Source organism: Rana temporaria, chromosome 13 (genome assembly GCF_905171775.1).
Source record: "Rana temporaria chromosome 13, aRanTem1.1, whole genome shotgun sequence".
Classification (NCBI taxonomy): domain Eukaryota; kingdom Metazoa; phylum Chordata; class Amphibia; order Anura; family Ranidae; genus Rana; species Rana temporaria.
Window position 1 is genome coordinate 18,906,062 of NC_053501.1, and position 26,993 is coordinate 18,933,054.

Here is a 26,993-nt window from a genome sequence, read left to right on the forward strand (position 1 = left end):
ACTTTGAAATGTTGGTCCCTGTACTTTTTTTTTTCCATTTTGTTGTCTCACAAGAAAAGAGGGCATCTGTGCAAGATTAGCCTTAGGCCCCATACACACGAGAGGATTTATCCGCGGATACGGTCCAGCGGACCGTATCCGCGGATAAATCCTCTCGAGGATTTCAGCAGATTTCTATGCGATGGCGTGTACACACCATCGCATTGAAATCCGTGCCGAAATCCTCTGGCGATGACGTGTCGCGCCGTCGCCGTGATTATGACGCGGCGACGGGCGCGACGCTGTCATATAAGGAATTCCACGCATGCGTCAAATCATTACGACGCGTGCGGGGAATCCCTTTGGACGGATGGATCCGGTGAGTCTGTACAGACGAGCGGATCCATCCGTTGGGATGGACTTCAGCAGATGGATTTGTTGAGCATGTCAGCAAATATTCATCTGCTGGAAATCCATCCCAGGGGAGATTTATCCGCGGATAAATATCCGCCGGAGTGTACACACCATAGAATCTATCCGCTGAAACCCATTCGATGGGATTTATCTGCGGATAGATTCTATGGTGTGTACGGGGCCTTAGCAGTGTGGGTGTGCTGTGAACAATAAAATAAAATCAGTTTGTGAGGGTAACAATGGTTTGTTATGAGTGTATGACCAGTCTTTGTCACTTGAAAGAAGTTGTTCAATGTCCCGATTGTAAAATATCATGTATTTACTTAAAATTATTTTTACTTTGGTTAGGAACATGTCAAAAACAAACATTTTTTTTTATCCCTATCATCACAAGGTACAATATGTACAGAGAATATTTTTTCCACTTTACTGACTGGGATGGAGCCAAAAAGAGACTTGAATTTATAGCCTTTGGAATGAAAACCCATCTGTGGTCGAGAGGTGTTTAATCAAACTTGGTGGCAAGCAGAGAAGGAGCATTTGAACAGAAGCCAGTTGAACATTCAGGTTCACATGGCACATTAACGTTTTAATGATATTTGATTTTCTATAAGTATATATATATATATGTGTGTGGGCTTTCATCTTCAGAAGAATCTAACTTATTCAAGCCCTCATACTACATATATTAAACAAATTGCTTTTTGTAGTTCACTTCCTTCTGAGATCTATTTTTACTTTCCACGGGTTAGACAAACAAAATGAACGGATTTCTGGCAATACTACAAGAATACACAGATAGTATGACATTTATGACAAAAGAAAAAAGAAGATACATGATATAGGTTTATTGTGTACATATAATTGTTTAACCCCTTTGTGCCTATAGTTAAAACAAATCTTAATGCCCAAGCACAATTTTGAAACTTTGACATGCGTTAGTAAAACCGTACATATCATCACAACTACTTTGTGCATCCAGATGGATTATACCGGGGGGTAGTAGGGTTTTCAGGACAAAGTGCGCTTTCATTTGGTGGTAAATGGTAATGGATTTCTCCTGGTTTTTTTTGTTTTTTTATTATCAAAGAAACAAAATTGGCCCAAAATAGTAAAAAAAAAAAAAGAATTTGTTTTAAATGTAGCTGTATATTTCTTGCTATAACTATAACTTTCCACCAAAGAACAACCCTACAAATTCTCCTGATGATTGCAGCAATGCCACATATGTGTATGTTATTTGTTGTTTGTACCTGTAGTACAGCCCAGAAACAATAGTGCACATTTTGTTTTTTTTGCCTACCTAAAACACAGTAACACACAAAAAAAAAAAAAATCCTGTCCAAAAAATACTGACCCTGACTATCACCGTTGACCATGACATTTGACCTAAAACACTAACGCTGGCACTGATCTAGGTATTTTTTTTAATTATTATTTTCTCTCTACAATGTATCTCTCCCCTCCATTCACAGAGAAAGAAAACACAGGGGCTTCACAGTGACTGATCACTATGATAGCCAATCGGATCAGGCGACCCGGAATCTGGAGTTCCGGGTCCCGATCGTTGGTACAGGGCCCGGGGCTCTCGCCATGCAGTGCGCTTCCAGCACAAAGGGAGATATGCAAATATGCAGAACTATGGAAAAAATACATATTTGCATACACTCGGCGCCAAGGGGTTAAATATTATCAAAAAAAGGTTTGGTTTAATATATATTTTAAAAGGGCTTAAAATGTCATTCTCAGTAGCAGAGGTGATTGAAATAGGTTATTTTTCCTTAGCTGAATTCCAGCAAAAATATCTGGACATTTATAGAAGGCTAAATAAAGGTGTTTTTTGTGTTTTTTAAAGGGTGCCATAGGCTTTAATGGCTCCTGAAGGCTAATGACATGCCTTTCAACTATCTTGAACTAGTTCCTGTGACAAAAATATTACCCTTTCTTTGCTGGGAGCAGGACATTAGATGGCATGTGATAGTAAGGAAAATAGATAAATCGTAGTTTTAGTCCTGTAGTGCAAAGCCGCGTACACACAATCGGTCCATCCGATGAGAACGGTCTGAAGGCTAGAACTAACTAAACTTAAAACCGCTCCCACCCACCTGCTAATGCCTATATACACTCCCCTGTAAAAAGAAGATGCATATACCTATTCTCAGGGCACTCTGGTCGAGTCATGTGACCTCCACAGCAGCTGGCTACCAGCAGTAGGATAGAACAAATGAAATGCCCTGGCAGTGATATCAACCATAGGCTTACTATGGGGTATCTGTTTTCCATAATATAAAAAAGTGTGGTGCTACAACCCTTATACTGCGTACACAAGACCGTTTTTCATGACAAGAAAACTGTAATTTTTTAGATTGGTCATGAAAACCGGTCCATAGCAGTTTTCTCTACGTGAAAACTGCCCGCAATTTTTTTTAGAACCTGCTCTATTTTTTCTCGTTGTTTTTCCTGTCTTTCTTTTTCTCGTTGCGAAAACCGCTCGTGTGTATGCTTTTCCGAGGAAAAAAAAAACCTGCATGCTCAGAATCAAGTATGAGACAGGAGCGTTCATACTAGCGCTCATACTAGTAAAACTAGCGTTCGTAATGGAGATAGCACATTTGTCACGCAGTAACGGACTGAAAAGCACAAAGATGAAAAGCGCTAATCGTCTCTCACCAAACTTTTACTAACACGAGGATCGGCAAAAGCAGCACAAAGGGTGCCGCCATTTGAATGGAACTCCCCCTTTATAGTGCTGTCGTACATGTTGTACGCCACCGCGCTTTGCTCGAGTGTTTTTTTTTTTTCATAAACGTGTGTATGCAATGCAGGCTTGAGAGGAATCACGACGAATCACGTAGAGAAAAACGTTGATTTTTTACACGACAGGAAAAAGTTTGTGTGTACAGGGCATTAGGCTCAATATGAGATACAGGACATTTTCACCCTTGCCAAGACCACAGTCGGTCAAGCTGTAAAAGCATAAAAGTTCCTTTATTCCATACCCATAAAGGGATGAAAGGATCCTATACACAAAAGATAGTGATGTGTTTCGCTCCTCTTTCCCAAAGTCAGCCGATGTGAACTGATAAAGTGACCAGACCAGAAAGCCTTAAAGGAGTTGTAAAGGAATTTTTTTTTTTTTTTTTTTTGCTAAAATTACTGTTTACAGGGTATAGAGACATAATAGTTAACTGATTCCTTTTAAAAATGATTAAAAATAGATAAAAATCAATCATATAATGTACCTACAGTTTCAGTTTCGTTTTTGCATGCATTTTCCTGGTTCTGTGATGTACAGATACTCAGAGCCAATACAGGGCAGTGATGGTTTGTAAAACAAAACTGATTGGTGTTGAGGGGTTTTAGACACACAGTAATCACACCTCCTTGATTAGTGACCAAAGAGAGAAAGCTCTCATGACTTTTTTCATCAGGAAACAGACAACCAGGAAGTGTTCAGAACAGAGAAGGATTACAGCAACATCAGAGCAAAAACGATAATATTTCCCAACGTATTGTGCGTCTCTCCCACATAACATGGAGCTGCAATGTGTCAGTAATTTGCAGTTGGCCTGACATAACTTTCCTTCGTAACAACTACAACAGCGTAGTACTGCAGGGTGGGTTAACAACCAGGGATTTTTTTTTATCTAAACTGTCCACAGAAATTTCTTCAAAACTGGTATGGGTCATCACCACCACAATACTGGAATCCCTACAAAGGTAATCTGAGCTAAATGTTGGCAACTGTAACTTTTTATTAATGATAATATATTGGAGCATGCAACTATTGTGTGACAGAAGCAAAGTTCAAGCAGCTGGATCATAGGCTTCGTACACACGATCAGTCCATCCGATGAGAACGGTCTGAGGGACCGTTGTCATCGGTTAACCGATGAAGCTGACTGATGGTCCGTCGCGCCTACACACCATCGGTTAATTTACCGATCGTGTCACAACGCGGTGACGTAAAACACAACGACGTGCTGAAAAAAATGAAGTTCAATGCTTCCAAGCATGCGTCGACTTGATTCTGAGCATGCACAGGTTTTTAAACGATGCTTTTGCATACCAACGATCGGTTTTGACCTATCGGTTAGGCATCCATCGTTTCAATTTTAAAGCAAGTTTAAATTTTTTTGACCGAAGGTTAACTAACCGATGGGGCCCACACACGATCGGTTTGGACTGATGAAAACGGTCCATCAGACCATTCTCATCGGATGGACCGATCGTGTGTACGCGGCCATAGTTGTATTTGGCTGAAAAATAACCTGCCATAAAGAAGTCCACAAGTTACAACACCAAAAGGCTACAGTATGCCTGGTTGTTACCCAAACACAAAAAAATGCAATGGGCTTGATTTACTAAAACTGGAGCGTGCAAAATACGGTGCAGCTCTGCAAAGAAACCAATCAGCTTCCAGTTTTTTATTTTGTCAAAAGCTTAATTGAACAAGCTGTTAGAAGCTGATTGACTATAGTGCACAGCTGCACCAGATTTTGCACTCTCTAGTTTTGGCAACTCAACCCCATTGTTTTTTTTATGTATGGGTAACAATCAAAAAATCAATCCCAATATGTTTTTTTCCGAAAAAAAATTTTTTTCAAAGACTATAAAGACAGCTCTAAATATAGAGCATATTCAATAGATTGTCATTAATCCTATTGGGATTTGGCAACTCCAAAATATTAGTTATTAATGGAAGTTAGCATTTAAAGGTTTTCTAATTTTCTAATTTTTAATTTTGTGAGTTATGATGAAATGGCCAATGTAAGTCTAAATTTGGAAGTAGCCTTTATTTACGGAGCTTGTATTTATCAAGATGACCTTGGCATTCAAAGTTATCTCTTTATTTATTCCAGAAGCCTTTAAAGATTTGACTTTTTTTGCTATTACATTCCGCTCATGTTTCTGGGAGAGCTCAGTAATATATATGATTAGGCACACACTTTTCTTTTCCTTCCTTACAGCAGAGTACAATACTAAACACTTACTGTATATCTAACTTGACATTGACCTTTTAAAACAAGGAATAGGAGATAATGTAAGATTAGAGTGTTAAAGGAACTAGACAATTATAAGTGGTTTCTTCAACTGTGCAGTGATAAAAACAATTTGCAGTATAATATCAGATTTCTATTTTTTAATTTATAACGGAAGTTATAACTTTATATAATACAGCCTATTGCAGTCTTTTCAAAACCTATATAGCCCCACCAACAGAATATACACAAGTAAAAAAAATTATCAAGTATCAAAAGCTCAAATGCAAAAGAACATAAGACATACTTATTAAAGTCTAACGGCAATTAAAAAAAAAAATGTATGGAGCAATGGGGAGCAGTAAAATCTGAGAGGTGTTAAAATTCCTTCTCAAAACCCCCCAAAAAACATGTTGCCTTTACTTATACTTTAACTGCTTCCTGACCGCCACATGTCGATATACAGGAGTGTGCTTGCCGGTCCCGGGAACACAATGTTCTCCTGCGGTCCACGATTGCGGTCAGGAGGTAAACAAAGCATTTTCCTGTTCTGCCTAGTGACAGGACAGCGATCTACTGCTCCCCATCATCGGGAGCAGTGATCACTGTCATGTCACTGGTAGCCTACCCCTCCTACAGTTAGAATCACTCCCTAGGACATACTTAACCCCTTCATCACAAGAGAAATTACACTTAGAGCTTTGGAGACAGACAAGTAAACACTACAGATACATGTGCTTAGTACAAATTTCATGAATGGAGTTTACAACCACTTTAGGTAAACTGACCCTTTAACAGGTGTAGTGGCATCTGACCATTCTGGGGAGAGTTTAGGGATGGGGTAGGTGAGCCAGGTAGATACGCCTAGCCAACTCAAGGGAACAAGCCAAACATTTAGTGACAGGAAATATAGCAAGGTGTGAATATACAAGTACACAGATTTCCTTTGAGTGATATCTCTTTAATAACCTTCTTCCCAACTTGTTTTTCTACAGGCAGCAAAAAAAAAAAAAAATCACATTAAACTCTTCTCTCTTCCACTTATTTCCTACTAATTTATTCATCAACTTACTGCAGTGACTGAGCCAATGAAAACAAATGGCTTTCTTGTCATCTGTGTTTTTAATTGTTTCTGGTCTATCTGTTTTGCTTACCATCTGTTTTAAACCTGAAAATTAAAATGCTTATCAATTGTTATAAGCTGAGCATTGTTATAGGAAAATCTATGGCATGTAGTTTCTGTTGATGTGTAGTGCTGGATGTTTTTACATAAGCGCTTTTCTATGCTGCTATGTGACAATGAATGCTAAACCTGATCTCCCTGCGGATATACAAAAACACTATTCAGTAAAGTTTTGTATTCATTTAAAACCATTAAATGCATTTTTAATTATCGCCAATATAAACAACGGAGTGTGCTTTTATATTCGTTTACTGTCATCTCTCTACTAAAGAATGCCCCATAGAGTACCATACAGGGAAAAACAATAGGTTCACCTTCATCCCCACTCCCCAGCAGCACATACCCCTGTGTAATCTACAAGTGACAGTGCTGGTGTATGGTGATTGGACCGGGGCTGTCACATGGACTGAGGCGCATTGTATTATATACCTAAAAAAAAATGCTATTTTCTTTGCTGTACAGCTAGAGTGACAGGAGGGTGAAGGAAACGTGTTGTTCTGTTCAGTTCGGCTGAGCTCTGATGAAGAGGCCTCTGTTGCCTTGAAACGCGTCAGCCGGCAGTGACACACCTCTTTCCCCCCTATTCGGGATTGTGGCTCGAGGGGTATTCATCACCAACCGGTGTTGACAAGCCTTTTACACTATCTCGTTTGTGAGTAGTTTTATTGTATCTTATGCATTTATTAAACTGTCAAACGGTAATACACTAGGCTGGTGCGCCTTTCTTTTTCTTCTTTTTGTTCTGTTCAGACCCTCGGAGCAGAAGGCACCTGTGTAATTTGTGAGTTGCTTAAAGAGTATGTACACTGCAGTTGAGAAAAAAAAAAAAAATCCCCTGCAACGCAATGTCATAATGTACAGTACTTGTAGCTGCGGACTTCAATTTTTTTGGGTGGGGGGGGACGAATTCCTCTTTAAGCTTCGACAAAAAAACTTGGAAGCCGATTGGTTTCTATGCAGAACTGCACCAGATTTTACATTTCCCATTTTAATAATTCAATCCCATTGTGTTCAGTTATGCCTCGTACACACGAATGGTTTTTCCGTCAGATAAAAAAACGACGGTTTTCCAGACATAATTCCTCTCAGCCTGCCTTGCATACACACACTCAGACAAAAGTCAGCCCGTCCAAAGCGCGGTGACGCACAACACGTATGACGTCGCCATAAAAGGGAAGTTCCATTCCAACGGCGCCACCCTTTGGGCTGCTTTTGCTGGTCCTCGTGTTAGGAAAAGTTTGGTGAGAGACGATTCGCGCTTTTCAGTTCTTTGCAGCGTGAAGAATGTGATATCTCCATTGAAAACGCTAGTTTTACCAGAAAGAGAAAGTTCCCGTCTCATATTTGATTGTGAGCATGCGTGGTTTTCTGCCCGTCGGAAAAACATACAGGCGAACGGTTTTCCCGCTCTGATTTTTGGCCTGACGGGGGAAAAAAAAGAGATCCTGATCTATTTTCTTGTCTGGCAGTTTTCCCGTTGGAAAAACTGCGATATAGCATACACACGGCCGGGATTCCCGACGAAAGGCTCTCATAGCAGTTTTCCCGTCGGAAAAAATGCTCATGTCTACAAGGCATTAGAAGGCAACTCTGTAAGAGCTACAAAATCACCAGAGAAGGCAGAGGTTTGTAGATGCTACATACAGTAGCTGCTATTGGGACATGGCCCTAAGCACATTTGTGAGCAGTAATTGGTGTTATGGGATCTAGTACCCTGTAAAAGACTCCATAATATGTAAATAAATACAGAAAATTAAAATACTACAGCTCATCTACTTTTTTCCAAATACACAGAAAAGCAACATATACAAATTACATCTCTGCTTTATGTTTTTTTGGCATGCTAAAGAAATCTATATACAGTATATGGTCTACTTTCTGCTATGATTTGATGGAAAACTGAGTAACTCTACTTGTCAATCTCATTTTACTGCAGTGAATTTAAATTAGAAAGTCTTTTGAAACACACCGTGTGGAAAATGGGTATGCAGAGGGGAATATATACTTTCACGGATAAACCAGCTGAAAAAAAATCAATACTACCTTGCAACAGGAAAGCAGAAATGATACTGCAGAAGATTAAACGCTAAAGTGTTTCTTAAAAAAAGGAAAAAAATAAATAAAAAATAAAACAACAAACCATTTAAAAAAGTCTTTAGGAAACTTCAGTTATCCGAATTTAATTTAAACAGGCAGAGGTGGGGCAACCTTGAGTCTGGAGTACTGCCGACAGGGGATCCTAACCGATTTATACGAGGATGGCTCTATGGCCTAACAGTGGTGTCTCTGGCACCTTTGGATCCCCCCAGGACTCTTGTCGAAATCAAAGCTGTCAGTTAGGTCAAGCACTTTGCTATTGGCAGGAAGCTGATTGCCTCATCACTATCAGGGTTGATTGCTCCTGGGGAAGAGAGCAGCGAACCAAATAACTTAATTGGCTGGAAGTCAAAAAGCATATTGTGGAGTCAGGAGAGGCTACGCTAGATGTTGAGTAAGCTAAAAATTCAAGTGTGTTGCATGCTACAATGGAGCATTTGGAAGCTAGGTTGAATGATGTGCCAGGACAGGCATGGCTTTAGACAACATTTTCTAGGTAAACCTTTTTCTGTTTAAAGGGAAGTTTCACTTTTCTGTAGTTTATGATTTTAGGTTGGCTATAAACAACAGCTCTTTTCAAAGACAGAGTGAGTCAGAGACATTTTTTTCAATAACAGCATAACAGAATGATCATGAAATCTATTCACAGGGCAACTTAAAGTGGAGGTTCACCCGGAAATGAAAATTTTTAACCTTAGATTGATGCTCATTTTGTCTAGGGGAATCGGATAGTTTTTTTTAAATCGAAGCTGTACTTACCGTTTTAGAGAGCGATCTTCTCCGCCGCTTCCGGGTATGGGCTGCGGGACTGGGTGTTCCTATTTGATTGACAGTCTTCCGACAGGCTTCCGAGGGTCGCATCCATCGCGTCACGATTTTCCGAAAGTAGCCGAACGTCGGTGCGCAGGCGCCAGCTACTCGTGACGCGGTGGATGCGACCGTCGGAAGCCTGTCGGAAGGCTGTCAATCAAATAGGAACGCCCAGTCCCGAAGACCATACCCAGAAGCGGCGGAGAAGATCGCTCTCTAAAACGGTAAGTACAGCTTCGATTTAAAAAAAAATAGCCGATTCCCCTAGACAAAATGAGCATCAATCTAAGGGTAAAAACATTTTTTAGGGTGAACTCCCGCTTTAACAGACTGAAAGGTTAAAGGGAAGTGGTCATGTATGTTCAATTGTTCAGTGAGTATTAACCCAAGTTCTTATTGAAGAGGTTAGCAAAAATGTTGTGCAATACAAATTTCTTAAATTTTCTTTGCTTGCTGAGACATAATTTCATGAACATTATTCATTCATAAATTTGAATGTCTACCATATAGCAGCTCTCTGTGTAGTAAAGGGAATCTATAGCATGGGGTATTAGTGCCATATAATATTATGCCTAATGCCGCGTACACACGATCGGTCCATCCGATGAGAACGGTCTGATGGACCATTTTCATCGGTTAACCGATGAAGCTGACTGATGGTTAGTCGTGCCTACACACCATCGGTTAAAAAAACGATCGTGTCAGAAAGCGGTAATGTAAAAAAACACAACAACGTGCTGAAAAAAATGAAGTTCAATGCTTCCAAGCATGCATCGACTTGATTCTGAGCATGCGTTAATTTTTAACCGATGGTCGTGCCTACTAACGAACTAACGATAGTTTTTTTCTATCGGTTAGGTATCCATCGGTTAAATTTAAAACAAGATTGCTTTTTTTTAACCTATGGATAAAAAAACGATGGGGCCCACACACGATCGGTTTGGTCCGATGAAAATGGTTCATCAGACGGTTCTCATCGGTTTAACCAATCGTGTGTACGCGGCATAATACTTTTCATATGTAATTGTTTTTTTCTAGTGGTCATCTATCTTCTAGGGAACAAGATTAGAATCCTGTTACTCTTTTGCGGTTACCCCCCCCCCCCCATATTACTCATGTACTTCCCTAAAATGTCTTGGTACACTGTACTTTCTACTACCCTATTTTTAACGGCATGCCGGTGTTCCCCAAATCATACTCTTAATGCCCTAATTGTCCTCCTCACATACAGCAGGCCACATGGACATACCAGGGAGTAAATAGAAAATTCACAAGATTGCATTAAGAGGTCACAAGAAAGAATGCCACTATTTTAGGTTATCAGACACTGGCAGAAGTTTTGCTGGATTTGCCCCCTATTTATGACCCCTCCCACTTTGTGAGGCTCCAGTCTTGTTAGCAAGCTGCGGGAGCAAAGGACAGTGGAAACGTAATATACATCTAGCAACCAACAGTCAGGGAGACACGTGAAACAGATATTCAGGTGGTGGTTTCACTCAAAGGAGGAGCATAGTCGCTAGGTGTTTCTATAATTCCCAGAACCCAATATAGGGAATAGGGTCAGGCAAGGCAAGGAAGCAGGAGCATGTTTCTAGAGGGAAGAAGCCCTGTAAAAGAGGGGGCAAAGTGACTACCCAACTTGGTATAAGTGAGGGAAGGGAACCCTAAAGCTGTATGGCAGCTTACTAATTCTTAGATGCGACGGCCGTTTCCTTTTTTTAGCTTTCTTCTATTTTTATCTGGTGATCTAGTCAGTAAGTCTTATTTAACAAGCTCTCATGCAGTTACAGGGATGAGATAAACAATTTAATACTGACAGGGGAGCTAAAGAATTATAAACTTTCATTCTTTTTAAGCAAAACCTTTATCCCAAAACAAAAAAAAACTGTTTGCTGCAACTGCTTATAAATTGTTCATGGGAGTTCAACAGACTGACAATTCTGCTGTCCAAATCTGCCCCGCGGCTATTCATACAGGATGGTGTCTGCATAATAGAGGAGGTGTGTTACTGCCCAGAGCACCAGAGGAAAACGTGTGCTAAAGCTCCTATAGACCGCAGGTAGAGAGGAAATGTAACCATATGAGTAACACTGGAAATATTTTACACCAATGCACTGTGTTTTGTGGTATGTGTAGCCTTCAAGGACATAGGTTCCTATGTAGGAGTTAGTGGGTAATTGAATTACTTCTGAGAAGGAAAAAAGATAAACACCTATTGTACTGAAAAGGACAGAATGGGTTTATAGAAAAGAGCAAGAGAGAGAACACAGAAATTATGATTCATTGTGTACCTCTTCCAGAATTTGAAAGCCACAACCAAAAAGGTAAATAATGGTGCCCGTAGGGCAAACATATCCTATCTGTAAGGTAGGAGATATCCATTCCATGGGGAATTGTGATGTTGGATAATGGGGGTCAAAAACAACTCCCTTCAGTAACTGCCTCAATGTATTCATCAAGGAAATTAAATAAGAGAAGCCTGTCATGCACGCAAAAAAAAAAAAGGCAGATTTCATGCACCGCATCAGTCACCTCAATCTTTAACCACTAGAGTACCGGGCCATCGTCAAATGACGGCTCCACGGTGACTCTGAAAACTCAATATGACGTCCTGGATTCCTCCGGCCACTGGGGGGCGCGCCCCGGCGCGTCCCCGAGATGCCGATGCGCGTGCCTGGCGGTCGCGATGTCCGCCAGGTACCCGCGATCGGTAACGAAAGAGCAGTGACGTGGAGCTCTGTGTGTAAACACAGAGCTCCACGTCCTGTCAGGGGACAGAGGAGACCGATCTGTGTCTCTTGTACATAGGGACACAGATCGGTCACCTCCCCCAGTCACCCCCCTCCCCCCACAGTTAGAACACAATACAGGTATACATATTAACCCCTCCCTCACCCCCTAGTGTTAACCCCCTAGTGTCACATTTATACAGTAATTAGTGCATATTTATCGCATTAATCGCTGTATAAATGTGAATGGCGCCAAAAACGTGTCAAAAGTGACAGTAAAAAAATCGCAAATCGCCGCCAATACTAGTAAAAAAATGTATAAAATAAAAATGCCATAAATCTATCACCTATTTTGTAAACGCTCTAACTTTTGCGCAAAACCAATCAATATATGATCATTGCGATTTTTTTTACCAAAAATATGTAGAAGAATACGTATCGGCCTAAACTGAGGGAAAAAAAAGTTTTTTTTTAAAAAAATTGTGATATTTATTAAATAAAAAAGTAAAAAATTGTGTTTTTTTTTTAAATTGTCACTCTTCTTTTGTTTATAGCGCACAAAATAAAAACCGCAGAGGTGATCAAATACCACCAAAAGAAAGCTCTATTTGTGGGAACAAAATGATAAAAAAATAGTTTGGGTACAGTGTAGCACGACCGCGCAATTATCATTCAAAGTGCGACAGTGCTGAAAGCTGAAAATTGGCTTGGGCAGGAAGGTGCGTAAGTGCCCGGTATGGAAGTGGTTAAGCCAAAAGATTGTGCACATGGGTGCCATTTGGACCTCTATAGCATCCTGTAGCGAAATACTCTTTTTGCACCACATGCCAAGGTGGGTGCTGCTGAACACAGGTACAGTTCCCAAAGCAAGCATTACAGGTCGGCCCAGCTGCCACAGGATCCAGGTACGGTTCCCAAGGTGTACTCGAGGGTCACAAGTCTGGAAACTGCGATTTATAGAAAAGTGTGCATAGGACCAGGTAAGTAAATAAACCTGGTTAAAAAATAGTAGGAACTTCTTCTCCAAGAGGAAAAGGCAACCATCATCTAAAAAGGCACCAGCAAAAAACTGGAGCCCCATGGGATAGGCATGGTTATATGGGAACACTTGCAAAGGTTAGCAAATCTTTTGCCTGTGTCAAATCACCAGCAAGGTAGAACCATATATCCCATGATCTATACATCAATTCTTGTGCCCTTTACTGTAATGATAAAGATAAAACACTATGTATACACTCAATACTATGTTGTTGTTCCTTGTAAAAAAAAGTTTGATGTGGCAGCATGTCTCCTGATGCCAAGCATACAAACATTACAAATAGAACATTACATGGTGCCAGCTGGAGATCTTTTTGCAAAGCAAGGATCTGTAAATACATAGTAAAGCCAAGAGTTTTCTCAGAGCATACAAGTTTTCTGGCACACAACCACCCAGCATGATCTGGGACAATTTAAACCTTTAATAGGAACAGAAAAGGTTTACACAACATACGGATCTCAGCTTCAATGCCCCTCAAAGCAAAACAAAAGAAAAAGTATTATTTCCTAAAATGTGAAACACATGGGCATTTTCATCTCATAAGGGAACAGGTCAGCAAGGAAGATCAAGCAGCCCAAACATTGATAAATATACAAAGATGTGAACCCCCAATAACAGACAGTTTTTCTTAGAATTCAATAAGAAAACGTTAAGGAACCAACTGAATAGCTTGCAACAGACCTCAAATTCTCAGAGACTGCATGTTCACCGATATAGATGAAATCATGCATGAGGGAATTTGTATCTGGAACAAATTCCCACAAAGTGCAGAAGAATTTAATAATTCAAGGTACTGATCTTACTCGAAGCAAAGCAATTGATATTGCAGGAACCCATGAAGCAACTCGGGCACAATTAAAACTCATGACTGAAACAGATGAATTGCAAAGTCTGTTATGTTGATGATCTCTTAGTATTTGGCAGCACTATTGAAGAACATGACTGTAATTTGAAAACCACGCTTGAAAAATTCATGGAAGGAGGAGAAAATTTCAGTGCAAAAAACACATAATATGAAGTATTTAAGGTATATATTGCCATCAGAAGCCCTAAAACTAGATACATTTACAGAATTATCTCACACAGGTCCATCTGATAAAAAAAAGTTACAGCTGAAAACAGTTCTAGGAATGACCAACTGCAAGAGACATCTTCCTCATGTTTTAACATCTTCTGAGAAAACGTTAAAGAAAACTTTAGTTAAACACAGTGATGATATTCATGCTTCTAGAAAGAAAAAACTAAATGTTGCATGGTTTGAGCCTAGGTTCACACTGCTGAAGGATTCAATTTGTGCCAATTCAGCTAAACTGGCACGATTTCAACCCGGCAATGCAGTCCGGCAATTTGACAGACATCTGTGTGGGTTCCTGCACAGATGTCGATACAAATCGCCGCCCGAAGTTGCCAAAAGTAGTACAAAAACTATTCGGACGGTGCCATTGCCCACAATGGGCTCAATAAGGTAAGTTAGTCATAAATGACAAAGAGAAATGATCTATGCCTGAAAAAAAAAAAAGATGCATTCCAGGGGTGGATGTAAAGTTTTCCATTTTACAAACTAATCAGTGACTGCTGAAGTCAAGTGAAGTTTCCCCGATTCTCCACCGTGCCCTTTCGGTGAGAATGTGGTTCCAGGACTTGCTTCAGTTACTCACTGTTGTCCCTGGTAAAGGTGGTTGGTCCCTTTGTGGTGACCGCTTCCCTTCTACCTCTGACAGGTTTCAATTGCAGGCAGGAACCTTCACTTCTGGTTGGACTGCAAGCCGCAAACCTTACCCTGCACTGCCCTCTTACTTCTGGATAGGGGCTCACACAGCCCAGCAGACAGATGTCCCAGGTATAAACCCAATCTCTGGCCAAGCAGCCTGGGGCGTACGACACACGTCCACCCAGACAACTGTCTAGGTGGCACAGAACATAGACCACCTGACTCCACCCAAATATATCGATTCTCCCAGCAGGCCAAGGGATTAAAAAAAAAGAAAACGCCCATTGGCTGAGATACCTTATATAACCATAACCTGACCTTGGGTTGCCCTTCTCGTATCTGGTACCAACAAGTGCCCGGACACCTAGTGGTAGAATAGAAAAGTGCAACAAGGCCAAACTTAGGGAGAAACTAATAGATCTCTATAAATCAACCAAGATTTACTCCAGGCAAGTACATTTGTGATGAGCTCCTTGACTAAACCCCAGAGTGCTACATAAGTTTTCTTTATTTGTGATATTTATGTAGCACTACCCCCGAAGGAGCAACTGGTTTATATTTGGGCCTGCCTTTACTCTACTGTTCCATACGCTCGTTTCAGAGGTTCTCCTTGAAGAGTTGTCCACAGAAATGTCTGCACCAAAACACAAAGTCTCTTTCAAGGTTTTTATTGAACAAAGTTCTCCAACAGAGGGATAGAGGGATGGGGAGAGACTCAGGTACCTTTGCTTTACGGATCACGGGTACAACTTAGATCCAGAGGATTAATTCAGTTCCACACTGGATGTCAGCAACCACCAGATAGGCCTACTCTCACTGGCCTAGCAGCTGGTGCGAAGCTCGTCAAAGTCTCTGCCACAGACTTGATAAGTGTTGTCAGGCCATCCCACGATCTTCTGCCACCAGATCGTGTAACCACTCGCACACTTTCCAATAAGGTACACAACTCACGGTGGCAAGAATCTTTCAGCCAGGCCGGCAGCACAGTGAGGTAAATTTGCCAGGATACATCATTCAATTGAATCCCACTGGTTCAGCTTCCTCCCGTAGGTAAGGTAGCGATGGACCATCCCTGGATTAGTAGGCCCCAGAAACTCCTGAGCCTACTCTCAGTTGCGAGGCCTCGGACCAGCCCGCCCTGAGGCTACAAAACAGCTCACGCATCCCTGAGGCCATGAGGGCCATCAGGTCAGGATCGGAAGACCCCGCCAAAACGGCGTATGTCCCTTAAAGGGACACTAAAGGATTTTTTTTTAGCTAAATAGCTTCCTTTACCTTACTGCAGTGCTGGTTTCATGTCCTCATTGTTTGGTTTTGCTGTAATCCTTCTCTGTTCTGAACACTTCCTGGTTGTCTGTTTCCTGATGAAAAAAAGTCATGGGAGCTTTCTCTCTGTGGTCACTAATCAAGGAGGTGTGATTACTGTGTGTCTAAAACCCCTTAACACCAATCAGTTTCGTTTTCCAAAACATCACTGCCCTGTATTGGCTCTGTGCAGCAGAGAAGCAGGAAACATGCAAAAACGAAACTGAAACTGTAGGTACATTATATGATTGATTTTTATCTATTTTTAATCGTTTTCAAAAGGAATCAGTTAACTATTATGTCTCTATACCCTGTAACCAGTCATTTCAGCAAAACAATGTTTTTCCTTTACAACTCCTTTAATACCATTTGTCAACCATTTTAAAAGGGAATACACAAAGTCTTGCATCATAAAATAAAAATATGGCAGACCTTGTAAAAATATTTTGACATTGCTGGGTGGCTCCTGTAAAGCTATTAGTGAATATAAACATTTTAATGATTCTTTTTTTTTTTTTTTGCAGTGAATATGTTCAGAGGCGGAGTGATTAAATGGAAGACAGTCTGTAAGTTATGATAAGGTGTGAACCAAGCTGCTGCGGCACACAGCTATATTACGCCGGCGCACAGGAAATCTTTCTTTGTACTCTGCATACCTCAGATAAACATTTTCATGCTCAGCAAATATTTTGCAGATGTTCTGAAAAGTGTAATTGCTTTTTCTTGTTTTACTGTCTGCAGGAAAGAAAAAAGAAAACTGCTTTGCACCAGCAATATGTGAAGCGTGGTAAGGGTAGCTGAGAAATGGCTTTAAGAGAGGTTGCATAAGATGTAATATTAGTATAAAAATCTTTAATGCTTATCATTTGTTTTAAAACCCGATCTATTTCTTTCCACTGAATTATAACAGCAGACTGCTTGTATAGTAAACCCAACTAGTGCTTCAGTTTTGCATGGTAACTGAGACGTTGATTCAAATAAAAACTTCTTACAATTCTTGGGAGCCCTAGTGGTGAGATTTAGGCATGAGAATACCAAGATTTACCCAGCTGCACGGCTCCTAGTAAACCAAGTGATGACCTCAGGATTATTCCTAAACTGTATGTAGCACTACCCCCGGAGGAGCTGCTGGTTGTTTTGGGTGGCAGAGTTACCTCGTTGCTCTTCCGAATTCCTAGGGGTGAATGGTGCATATAGCAATAGTAAAGGAATGTCCGCAAGACCGCAACAAGTGTCTTTGCTGTGCTCTTTATTACCCAGCCGGTTAAAAACAATGAACTGGTGATGAAAGGGATAGAGTTTGAAGCAAAACGGAGAACAGCAGATTCAGGCGTAGTATTTGGAACAGTCCTGTTCCCATACGTAACACTTTCCATACCACTCCTGCCTGAGTGGGCTTAGTGTACCCGGACAGGCCCCTCTCACTGACCTGGCAGCCGGAGTATCACTCGAACATTTGTAGGATAAAGTCTCTGCCACAGACCCTCCTGAATTGACTTCAGGGAGACGCCTCTGCCACAGGCCCTCTCTGGTTGCAGTTACGGAGGTAATCCTCCTCAGGTGAATTACGCCTGGATCTCCTTCTTAATGTCGCCCAGGTACCGACTGACAGGAGATCAATCCTTCAGTGTTCGGCTACCTTGATCCCCGGTGGTTTGTCGAAATCCTTTTGGATCTCCAACTTCTTATTGGCGCTCCTCAGATGTTACTGCTCAGATGTTCTGGGCCAACATGGCTCCGGAACCAAGAACACCGTGTGGCACGCACGCCCCGGCCAGGTAGGCCAAAAATGCTGGGGCGCCGTGATGTGGCCACCCTAAAGGTGGGTGCCACACTGGACGAAGAAGACCAGTCATGGTGCCCATACTGACCCGTGTCCACAGCCAGAAGTGTCTACAATTGCGTGTGAGCATCATAACTGGACCATGGGGCAATGGAAGAGGGAGGCCTGGTCTGACGAATTACATTTTCTTAAATATCAGGTCGGTGACCGGGTGCATGCACATCGCTTACCTGGGGAAAGACGGTAAGGCAGTGTGATGTTTGGGCAATGTTCTGCTGGGAAACCTTGGTCCAGCCATTTTAGGGGATGTTACTTTGACACGTTCCACCTACATAAACATTTTCATGACCAAGTACTCGGTATTCCCTGATGGCAGTGTCCTCTTTCAGCAGGATATTGTGCCCTGCCAAACTGCAAGAATGGTTTGAGGAATACAAGTTTGAGGTGTTAACTTAGTCTCCTTATTCTTCAGATCTCAATCCAATCGAGTATCTGTGGCAACGCTGTATCCTGGCCTAGGGCAGCACTTTGCAGGGGGGAAGCGTGAAAAGAGTCCCCATTGGCTTGCGCTATACTGTTAGTGTAGTTCCAGTCTTATGGAGCGGACTGGGCTAGCGCCCCCATAAAGCGCCCGCACTGCTTACGGTATGGGGGTGGCCGGCATTCTGTAACTGTAGGGGGGGTGCTGCTTCTAATTTTGACTGTCCTATCATCCTGGACCACAAAGCTTCCTCACTGTGCTATATTTTTTCTGCTGCACCATTGGCATGGTTATATCTCCTTAGACCTCTCCAACAAATGCTTAAAGTAGAACTATAGACAAAACCTTTTTTTTAATTTTGGATAGAGTAAGGGAGGGTTATAGCCCCGGTCGGTTTATTTTTTACCATCCCTGTCCCATTTCAGAGATTTCCCTTCACTTCCTGCCCCATAGCCAAACAGGAAGTGAGAGGAAATCTATGCTAATTAAGGGAATCTACTCCCCCCCCCCACAGGCCCTCAGAACTAGTGTCCCCACTTGAAAATTTCAGGGCGGGTCATAAACAGAAAAGGGTGTGGGATTGACAGGAAGGGGTGGATCATATTTAAATTAGGGGGTTCATGAGTTTAGTCAGGCCTAGGGCAGCACAAAACCTGAATACATTACTGATCTGTGGGATGTGCTGGAAAAACAACTCTGATCCATGAGGCCCCACCTTACAACTTGTAGGACTTAAAGGATCTGCTACTAAGGGGTTGTTGCCAGATACCACAACTAGGGTGACCACATGTCCCGGGTTTGCCCGGGACAGTCCCGCATTTTGCAGGTTTGTCCTGGGCACCTTTATTCCAGGACAATACAGTGTCCCCCAGGCCAATATGATGCCCACAAAAAGATTGCCACATCACCGCTTTACTCACTGACAGTACTTGTCCTGACCGGGAATGCCTGGAGGAGCACAATGATTGCTTGTGATTGGAGAAATCATAAATCACTGTGCTGTGATTCGTTACAGCACAAGCTGCTTTTTGGGAAGGGAGGGTGTCCCTGAATGTTAGTTTGGAAATGTGGTCACCCCAACCACAACATACATTCAGAGGTCTAGTGGCATCCATGCTTCAATGGTTCAGGGCATTTTTGGAAGCAAAAGGGGGGGCCTACTCAATATTAGGTGGGTGGATGATCAGTGTATACGAGAAATATACCAAAAACTATATATTATGATATTGAAAATTAACCTGTACATACGTAATAGAATATCTTTATTTTCTTTTTTTGTACGGTAATGTTTTTCCTTAAAATTCATGTTCGCATGCTGTAAAAAATTCTGGCATTAATGAGCACTAACAAGGGTGACAATGTCTCTCAGCATGTCAAATATCCACTTTAAACCGAGCTACATGTTGTACATTGTAAACCTGAAAATAAAGTGGCATGATTAAGCATGGCATTGCTTCTCAAAAACAAATGTTCCACTATGCTATTGCCGATATAATGCACAGTCCATTAAATAAACCCTTATACTAAGTTTTCCAGACAAAGTGGTTCAACAACATCACCATTCGAGCGTCCCTTTGATGTCTTACATTAGCACAAAAAAAAAAAAAAGAAAAAAAGAAAAAAGGACCAAATAGCTGCCAACTTTGAACCAGAGCAGAATGATCTCTCATTAGTCTACTCAGATTGCTTCCAAAATTGGTTTTTACAAAGCACTCCGCTTCCGTCATAATGCGACTTGTCAGGCTTTTTCATGTTAAGTTTTTGAGGCTCTGTATTGTCACATAGTTTTAAATACAGTAACACTATATCCATATAAACAGATTCATTCTCAGGGATGGGTCCTTCAGCTTTCATCTCCTGCTATTTGCACAATGCGTAGCAGCTTGCTGCTTAAGATTCACAGCACAGAAAGCCGGAGAGGAAGGCAGAGAGCCAGCAACAGGACCAAGTTGGCGAAAGCTACAGATTATTTGTTTTCAAGACTACATGACACGTTACACAACTGCAGGCATAATTACAGCGCGGCAATAATATACCGAGTCCCATCTTGACACAATCTCCAACAAGTAAAATGCAGTACAGGGCAGGCAGAGAGGTCGGGAAGGATAAATATGGTGTTCTTAGAGGAATGGAACAGAGGTTGGAGAAATGTTGTTCCGGTAAAAGAAAAAAAAAAATGTGCTTTCAAAAAAATGGACCTCCACCTTTTTATCCAAATATCTTCCAGACAATTTCATTACCAGTTTGTGTATTAATATGTTTTTAAAAACATTACTATAGATGTGTGGATCCTTTAGTAAAATGCATGTAAAATATACCGTCAAACAAAACGCAAGTAGTGTTGCCACCTCATCCCTTTAAAACTGAACACAAATTAATTACACAGGTTTTAAGTGAGCTACGACCTTGTAGGCCAGGCAGATATTGCGTAGATGAGCTGGATATTGTTTAGCCACTTCCATACCAGGCACTTACGCACCTTCCCGCCCAAGCCAATTTTCAGCTTTCAGCACTGTCGCACTTTGAATGGCAATTGCACGGTCATGCTACACTGTACCCAAACAAAATTGGCGTCCTTTTTTCCCCCACAAATAGAGCTTTCTTTTGGTGGTATTTGATCACCTCTGCGATTTTTTTTTTTGCGCAACAACTAAAAAAAGACTGAAAAAGTTGAAAAAAAATTACGTTTTTATTTTTTTCTGTTAATTTTTTTGTAAATACGTTTTTCTCTTTCAATTACGGGCACTGATATGGTGGGACTGATGGGCACCGATGAGATGGCACTGATGGACATCGATGAGGTAGTACTGACGGGCACAGATGAGGTGGCACTGATTGGCGGCGCTGGTATGCAGCACTGATGGGCACACATAGGCGGCACTGATGGGCACACATAGGCGGCACTGATGGGAACTCATAGGCGGCACTTATGGGTGGCACTGATGGATACTTATGGGTGGCACAGATGGGCACTGATAGGTGGGCACTGGGCATGGATGGGCACTGTGGGGTGGCACTGATGGACACTGGGGTGGCACTGATGGACACTGTGGGGCAGCACTGATTTAACCATGTTGCCAGTCAGTGCCCATTTGTGGGCACTGACTGGCATCTTTTTTTTTTTTTTATGCTTTTTTTTATTTATTTTTTCAGACTTTCTTTTTTTTTCATGCTTTTTTTTTTTTTTTTTTTGCCCTACCCTGGTGGTCCAGTGTGGGCTTCCCTGGTGGTCCAGTGTGGCGATCCGAGGGGGGGCTGCGCTGATAAACAATCAGCGCGAACCCCCCGCTGTCAGGAGAGCCGCCGATCAACTCTCCTCTACTCACGTCTGTCAGACGCGAGTGAGGAAGAGCCATCAACGGCTCTTCCTGTTTACATCGTGATCAGCCGTGATTGGACACGGCTGATCACGTGGTAAAGAGTCTCCGCTGGAGGCTCTTTACCGAGATCAGAGATGCAGGGTGTCAGACTGACACGCCGCATCACCGATCGCCGCGCACGCGCGGAATGAAATCCTGCAGGACGTCCTGTCAGGATTGTGTAACCACTTCCCGGACATAAATCGGCCATAGGCCGGGCGGGAAGTGGTTAGTATTGTATTAGAACTCTGTTTCACGTAAATTGGGACTATGGCCTCGTACACACGATCGAGAATCTCGTTGTAAAAAAAAAGATGTTTTCCTTGACGAGGTTCTTGTCAGGCTTGTCAAGATTCTTGTCAAGCTTTCTTTGCATACACACTGTCAAGACAAAATCTCGTCGTTCTCAAACGCGATGACGTACAACACGTACAACGGCAAAATAAAGGGAAAGTTCTATTCCATTGGCGCCACCCTTGGGGCTGCTTTTGCTAATCTTGTGTTGCTGCGTGTTAGTAAAAGTTTGGTGAGAGACGATTTGCGCTTTTCAGTCTGTTACAGCGTGACTAATGTGCTATCTCCATTACGAACGCTACTTATACCGAAGGTGCGCTCCTGTCTCATACTTTATTTTGAGCATGCGCAGGTTTCTTAGCATACACACGAACGGGTTTCTCGTCGGAAACCAGCCCGACGAGAAACACGAGGAGGAAATTGAGACTCCCGATGAGAAAATAGAAAACTACTTTAGGGTGGAGCTCCGCTTTAAAGTGGTTCTTCGCCCTGTTTGGAAAAAAAAAAATAAGTCAGCAGCTACAAATACTGTAGCTTTTGACTTTTAATATAAAAACACTCACCTGTCCAGGAGGTCCAGGGGTCGAGTGCCATCCTCACCCGAATCGGTTCTTCACTGGACTTCCAGTCCCTGGTGCTGGCATAATCTCTGTGAGCAGCTGGCTGTGATTCCTTGTGGCTTTTCAGCCAGCTGTGCATGTGAAAGCCACGCTGTGCTTTCTAATTGGTCCCGCAGGCCTCTGGGGACCCAGTGATGTGTCCCAGAAAATTGCGGGAAGGAAGGGGGGGGGGGAGGAGAAATTCCAGTGGATACGCTATGGCATTCTGGCCAGATGAGGGAGCAGGTACCTGTCAAAACTAGGTACTTCCCGCTCCCCAAAAAAGGTGCAAAAAAAGGAGGGGGAGGAGGATATACAGCGGAATTTCCTACCCCCTTTTTTTTAAATAAACATATTATACTTGCCTGCTCTGTGCAATGGTTTTACACAGAGCAGCCCCAATTCTCTTTTTTGGACCCCCCCCCCCGGTGGTCCTGACTCCCCTTCCATGCAGAGTGCCCCAATACCAAGCCTCTTACTATGGGGATACTCAAGCAGGTTTGCTCCAGAGCCTCGCTCCGTGTGTCAATTTACACAGAGTGTGATTCAGCCTTGCCTCACACTCTCTTCTCCTTATCTTACTGGCTGTGATTGACAGCAGCAGGAGCAAATGGCTCCCATTTCTGTGTACAAACACGCATGTTGTTTCGAACCAATGCTGACCATCAGACAACATTAGCAGAAGTTGCCCAAAGGGTGGTGCTAAAGAGCTGAAAAACCACATAGTTTGGTGTATGTTGGCTGAAAATGTTCTGCCGTCTGTATGCAGAACAAGTTCACAGACAACACCCTTCCGACAAAGATCCACGGATAAGTCCGATGGAAGTCTGATTGTGTGTACAAGGCTTAAAGGAGTTGTAAATAAAAAAAAATGTTTTGCTGTTACAGGGTATAAAATGTTTTACTGTTTACAGGGTATAGAGACATAATAGTTAACTGATTCCTTTAAAAAATGGATTACAAATAGATAAAAATCAATCATACAATGTACCTGTAGTTTCTAGTTTCGTTTTTGCATGTTTCCTGCTTCTCTGCTGTACAGAGCCACAGAGTGATGGTTTGGAAAACGAAACCGATTGGTGCTGTGGGGTTTTAGACACACAGTAATCACACCTCTTTGATTAGTGACCACAGAGATAAAGCTCCCAGTGCTGTGGTTATCAGGAAACAGACAACCAGGAAGTGTGGAGATCAGAGAAGAATTACAGCAACTTGAGAGCAAAAACGAACAATAAGGACATGAAAACAGCACTGCATTAAGGTAAAGGAAGCCATTAAGATAATAAAAAAATAAACCCTTTAAGAATGGGTCATACTGGTGCAACCTAATCCATTGCTTACAGACCTGCAGTTTATTAGCGTGGCAGCAAGGATGTACACTGATAGATTACTAAAGGCGAGAGTGGTGGAGATCCGGACACAATCCTTGCATCAAGGTCCAAAGGTGAAAGCTGAGTATCAGCCGTCACCTAGCCTAAATAGAAATTTCATCTTTTTAGGACTGGCCCTATTTTTTTAGCTTTAGATAGAGTAGAAAATACTTAAAGCAAGGAAGTGAAAGGGAAACCTGGTGACATTCTATTCTGGTGTCAGTTCTCTGTCGGTCCTGGTCATAATGCCTATCAGAGCAAACATCAAGTAAATCATCTCAGTGGGGTCCAAAACAAAAAAGCGTTGCTTTAAAGAATGTCTAAGGGGCAGATCCACAAAAGAATTACGCCGGCGTATCTATTGATACGCGGCGTAATTTTAAATTTCCTGCGTCGTATCCTTGTTTTGTATCTACAAAACAAGATACGACTGCATCTCGGATCGATCCGACAGGCGTACGTCTTAGTACGCCATCGGATCGTAGATGCATTGTTTCCGCCGGCCGCTAGGTGGTGTTTCTGTCTAATTCCACGTCGAGTATGCAAATTGGCTAGTTACGGCGATCCACGAAACGTACGTCTGGCCGGCGCATTTTTTTACGTCGTTTGCGTTCGGCTTTTTCCGGCGTATAGTTAAAGCTGCTATTATGAGGCGTACTCAATGTTAAGTATGGCCGTCGTTCTCGCGTCAAATTTTTTATTTTTTACGTCGCTTGCGTAAGTCGTTCGCGAATAGGGATTTGCATAGAATGACGTCACCGTCGGAAGCATTGGCTTGTTCCGTTTTATTTTCGAGCATGCGCACTGGGAAACCCCCACTGACGGCGCATGCGCCGGTAAAAAAAACGTTGTTTACGTCGGATCACAACATATTTACATAAAACACGCCCCCATCACATCCATGTGAATTCCGCGCCCTTACGCCGCCAAAGATACACTACGCCGCCGTAACTTACGGGGCAAATTCTTTGAGGATTCGAAAAAAAAAAATTAAGTTACGGCGGCGTAGTGTATCTTAGATACGCTACGTCCGGCGGATATATGCGCCGCACTACGTGGATCTGCCCCTAAATCCACACTGGTGGAGATGTACTAAAAAAATGATCAATTTGACATTTTCATCTTCATATTCATACATATATTTAATTTTTCTTGTAATTACCAGCCAACTAATCTAGTTTTAGTAAGGGCAACTGCTTTTCTTACTCACCTGTGGGCGGGGATGTCCAGTGACTAGGCAGGTCAACTCCAGAGTTTCACCTTCTCGTATCGTGTAGACACGTTCTGAATATCTTTCTTCCTCAATATTACAGGCCAAGCCTGAATGGATGATCCGAACAGTAGGAGGAGCTGTGAAGAAGGAGATGACAATTATACATTCTGATGGCATTGCACCGAAACAAAAAAAAACAACAACAAGAAAACAAGCATTATATAAAATGGTTACAACCATGAGAGGATGATACAGTGAATCAGAGTTTGTAAGAGTGACCAGGAGGTGGGAAAAGAGGGGGATTCCGCAAGAGAATATTTTTTCAGTGTTGGGCTTCGCCTGGTCCAATGCTACACCTACTTTGGTGTGATGATGTTGCAAGCATATGCTATATAAAAATAGTTATTCTTTCTTTCCCATCCCCGTCATCTTTTTATTGGGTCGAGGTGTTGATCTCACTAAAGATGCTAAAGATATCTAGCTATCTGGTCCAAGATGCTCACTGTGCTTCTCCCCTTTTACAATATATATATATATATATATATATATATATATATATATATATATATATATTTATTTTCAGGTCTACACAGAACATTTTTACCAGTTTACTTTGGTGGATTGGTTCACCCAGTGAATAGGCGGTCTTCAGTAAACATTAGACATGTGTACACTGAAATATTTTGTTTCGTAATTTCGTTTTCGTCCGAAAAATAAATTGATTTAGTTACTCCTGAAATTCGTTTTTATCCATTTCGTTAAAAAAATGCATTCGTCCGAAAATCCAAATTAAGGTTAAATCTGTCATTGAAGGCTTATGGTGACTGTCGAATGTTCTAAGAAGAAAAAAAAAATCGACAGAATCTTTAAAAAAATATATATATATTTCGACTCTTCATGTCTCTCTATGTCAAATCTTTTCTCTTTATGTAGAATAATATTGGACTAATAGAGTTAAGGTTAGGCACAATTAAGGTCGATCTGTCATTGAAGGCTTATGGTGTCTGTCGAATGTTCTTTTTATTTTTATTTTTTTTAGAAGAAGATTCGACAGAATCTTTAAAAAAAAAAAAAAAAAATTTGACTCTTCATGTCTCTCTATGTCGAATCTTCACTCTCTATGTTGACTCTTCTTCATGTCTCTATAATGTCGAATATTTTCTCTTTATGTAGAATAATATTGGACTAATAGAGTTAAGGTTAGGCACATTTGACCACAACGAAAACGAAAATAAAGCATTTGTTTATGTCGGATCTTTCGGTTTTCGTCTTCTGTGCTTTCGCTATCGTTTGGTAAAACGATAACAAAAATACCTGAAATTCGGATGAAAATGCATTCGGACGAAAACGAATGCACATGTCTAGTAAACGTACAATTGGTGTGGACTGCCATGTTCATTACTAGCAGGCATAATTTTTATTCTGCTTTCTCGAAAAAAACAAAAAAAACAACCACAACTATAAAAGATCACCGTCTGAATATTTGCAATCTAGTCATATTTTCACTCAGAACCATTATTGGTGGTGCACATGTTAACATGCTTGCTCATCTCCTGGTCTCGATACAGGCAATTTTAGTACCTTGTTTCCAGTTTACCAATTACCTACAACTGAGACGCTGACACTCTCCTCTATTATGTTACTG

At 41.6% G+C, this 26,993-nt stretch overlaps 1 protein-coding gene across 3 annotated transcripts in view; it reads right to left on the minus strand.

Moving 5' to 3' along the window:
* MDGA2 (MAM domain containing glycosylphosphatidylinositol anchor 2) overlaps positions 1 to 26,993 on the minus strand; it is a 768,978-nt gene that overhangs the window by 363,706 nt on the left and 378,279 nt on the right. For all 3 annotated transcript variants that reach the window (XM_040332615.1, XM_040332614.1, XM_040332616.1), the window contains exon 2: positions 25,346 to 25,485. In XM_040332615.1, coding sequence (XP_040188549.1) covers positions 25,346 to 25,485 — 140 coding nt within the window. The remainder of the gene's footprint in view (positions 1 to 25,345; positions 25,486 to 26,993) is intronic.